The sequence below is a fragment of the Geospiza fortis genome, unplaced genomic scaffold (genome assembly GCF_000277835.1).
Source record: "Geospiza fortis unplaced genomic scaffold, GeoFor_1.0 scaffold662, whole genome shotgun sequence".
NCBI lineage: Eukaryota > Metazoa > Chordata > Aves > Passeriformes > Thraupidae > Geospiza > Geospiza fortis.
Genome location: NW_005054450.1, coordinates 994479 through 997622, shown reverse-complemented (window position 1 = coordinate 997622; position 3144 = coordinate 994479). Strand labels below are relative to the sequence as shown.

Sequence of the window (3144 nt, the reverse complement as noted above, 5' to 3'; positions counted from 1 at the left end):
GCTCCACTGTGATTATTTTATAGTTTATACACTGGAAGATCACCAATTAACTTATATCAGACTATTAGTGTGGTGGGTTCCACTGTGCTATTCTGAACAGAAGAAAATAGCAGATGTTCTGTAAAAGTGCTATTTCCTCTTGAAAAACCAAAGTCCATATGAGAAACTCAGTGGAGTGCCTTTCAAACAACCATGCAGGATAATCAGACTGCTTATCCTAAGAGGCCCCAACAAGTTAATCCTAAAAAACCCAAACAGCTGGAAGTTCCCTCCTCCCCACACAGTAATGCCCAGCCACCCCAGCTTTCAGCAGAGGAGTGCCAGGCACTCAGCTCAAAGTCACAATTTCCAGACCCTTTTTTCAGCGGTATTAGCACAATGCCAGACTGCAAAAAGAACCCCTGCAAGTAACCCAAAAAATCCATCTCTGTTGCCATGCAGTCCCACAGCAGAGCTCCCACCCGTTCCTACAGCACACCCCTCCCATCTGTGTTCTCAGCAATGAACACTGAGCAGTGGTGTACAATGAAAACTGACCAGATATCACAGCATGAGCCTGTCAGTCCCAGACTTCTCTTTCTAAGGCTATAGGAGTGGAGGAACAGAGGCATTTTTATCCAGTTGTGCTTATATACAGATGTTGCTCAGGGAGCAGGTGGGTAAGAAAACCCAAAGAAAACTGGCATTGAAAGCAACAACCACTGGTAGATCTGAAAACTTAACCTCAGCTGCACACTTTCAGGTATTAAGACACCCTGAGCTATATGACTTTTGAAAGCACCTTTTTGAATTAATTACTGAAGTTTCAGTCAAAAGCACTTAAGGACACTTCTCCATTTGAAACAGGAGCCAGGAGAAGGGCAGAGCGAGAGAGGGTGCAGGTAAGTGATGCTACACAGTAGAAGCCAAGAAAAACCAGGAATGGGCTCTGCGTGGTCCCCTCCTCGCGTGCCTGGGCACCACAGCACGTGTGAACAAGGACTCCAAATCCAGAGGCAAGTTCCCATCAGTTCCAAATTAAAATGACCAGCACCATTAGGAAAGTGAAGGTGGCCTGGGCCCCATGGTGGATCAGGGCAGAGGGTTCCTCTGTGAGTGGCTAAGGATGGAGAGGCAGTGAGAAGAACCAGGAGGACAGGAGGAGCCAGAATCTCTTTGGCTGGAGGAGCAGAATGGGGAGGAGGCTGCATTTATGGAGCAGTTTGTGAGGCAGCTGCTGAAGAACTGACTTTGGGGAAGCTGGATATTTGTACTGCTGACGTAGGATGCAGGAGGAAGGGAGAATGGAGGCAGCACGAGTAGCTTCCATGGCCAGCAGTGGAAATGCTAGCACAGTGGTAAGCAAGGACAGGGAAAAAATTATATATATATATATATATATATACACACACACACATATATATGTGCATATATAAATATATATATTTTATAAAAAAGAAAGAAGAGATCTTCACTGCTTATCTAACTTTAAAAAAAGAGACACAGAGGAAGGGAAAATAACAAGAGGAGAGAGAAGCACCAGTCGCAAAGAGTTCACAAGGGTTTTTTCCTGCTTCCCCCAGCGTCACTGCTCTGGCTCTGACCTTCGGGGCCGGGGTCTCCGCTGGCCCGTCGCCTTCCGCGTGGCCACGGCTGCGGTGAAGCCCACCAGGCAGCACAGGGATGTGGTGCCAAACTTGGCCGTGTCCAGCCAGCTGGGCGTGTCTGCCTTCAGGTAGCGCTCGGCCAGGTGCAGGCTCATCACCAGGAACCACAGCAGCGAGGCAAACGCGTCGATCCGCCGGAGCCTGCCACGGGACGAGAAACCAAACAGGACTTCAAACACTGCTGAATGCCCTGGTCAGGTCTGTACTGCTCTGATACAGCACATCCTGTGCAGCCCTGCCTGCTGCTGGGTGAGTGTCTGAGCAGATCAGTTCCAGCTTTTCATTCACAGTAATTAAGCTTAAATGGAATGAATCAAGGCATGCAGTACTACATGTGCTATTCTGGAAAGTGTTCACCCCTGGATCATGAGGCAACACAGCACTGGAGAGCTCCCACCAAAGCAGCCTGAGTGAGACAGGAGCCCAGCACACCCACCTGATGCGCCCAGCCAGGAACATGGCCAGCAGGCAGGTGAAGAGCCCCAGCACAGCCACTGCCATCTGGTGATTCTTTCCGTAGGCCCAGGCCACGCTCAGGTTCTCCAGCAGGCGCTCCGGGAGCAGGCGGAGCAGCTCCCGCCAGCCGCGTCCTGAGCTGTCACTGCCACTGTCACTGTCCCTGCCTGCATGGGGGCCTGCGCCAGTCCTGTTCCACACGGGGCCAGCGGGGCCAGGAGCAGGGACAGCTGTGCTGAGGGAGAAGGGGTTGCCTGACCCGTACAAGGCCATCAGAACCAGGAACGCACAGCTGAGGAAGGCCAGGAACCGCAAAAGGATCACCTGAGCTGGCGTGGTGATGGAAGTGGAAGAGGAGGATGAACACAGGTTCTGCAGAGGAAGGGAGAAACGCCTTGTCAGAAGCTGAATGAACTGCAGCAAGGTTTTGAAATGGTGCTGTATGAAACACTTCCCGACTGTATGGTTTACTGGACTGCTCTGCTCAAGTCTTTCTAAGTCTCTGTACTGGGCTGACACCACATGGGATTATTGTAGACTAGCAAGGAGCAATGGCAGAGATGTGAACAGAAGCCAAGGTCAGGCAGGGCAGTGAAACAAGGAGAAGGTCGTAATTCAATTCCCATTGTTCTTTTTTTTTTCTTTTTTCCCCTGGTACTCTGTAATTTCCTGCACTACACTCATAAATTGGCTTCCCTACCTCCCCTTCTCTGCCTGTCCCATTATATTCCTTCCACTCTATCATTTCATCAGACTTACCTTCTGGCAACTGTGCTGAATGACACCAGCAAGAGGAAAACCTCAAACTAGCATTAGAAGCATCTATGGCAACTCTCCTGTGCTCTCCCAAACTGCAGGCATGCACCAAGCTCCCAGGGCTAGAGAGCCCAGGCTGCTCCTGCCTTTCCCAGCTGCAGGTGCAGTGGCAGAGCTGTCCCTGTCCCTGCTGTCCCTGGCGTGTCCCCACACACCTGGCTGTAGCTCTTGTCCGTCTCCCGGCGCCTGAAGTGGTGGCTGAGGAGCAGCGCCCGCAGAAGGCCGG

The 3144-nt window shown here is 51.2% G+C and overlaps 1 protein-coding gene across 1 annotated transcript in view; it reads right to left on the bottom strand.

Annotated features, from left to right (window-relative positions):
• Nucleotides 1–3144, bottom strand: part of TMEM201 (transmembrane protein 201) — a 24831-nt gene that overhangs the window by 13572 nt on the left and 8115 nt on the right. Inside the window, exons 6-8 of the mRNA XM_031062545.1 lie at nt 3074–3104; nt 2083–2474; nt 1584–1787 (exon numbers count right to left, since the gene is read on the bottom strand). Coding sequence (XP_030918405.1) covers nt 1584–1787; nt 2083–2474; nt 3074–3104 — 627 coding nt within the window. The remainder of the gene's footprint in view (nt 1–1583; nt 1788–2082; nt 2475–3073; nt 3105–3144) is intronic.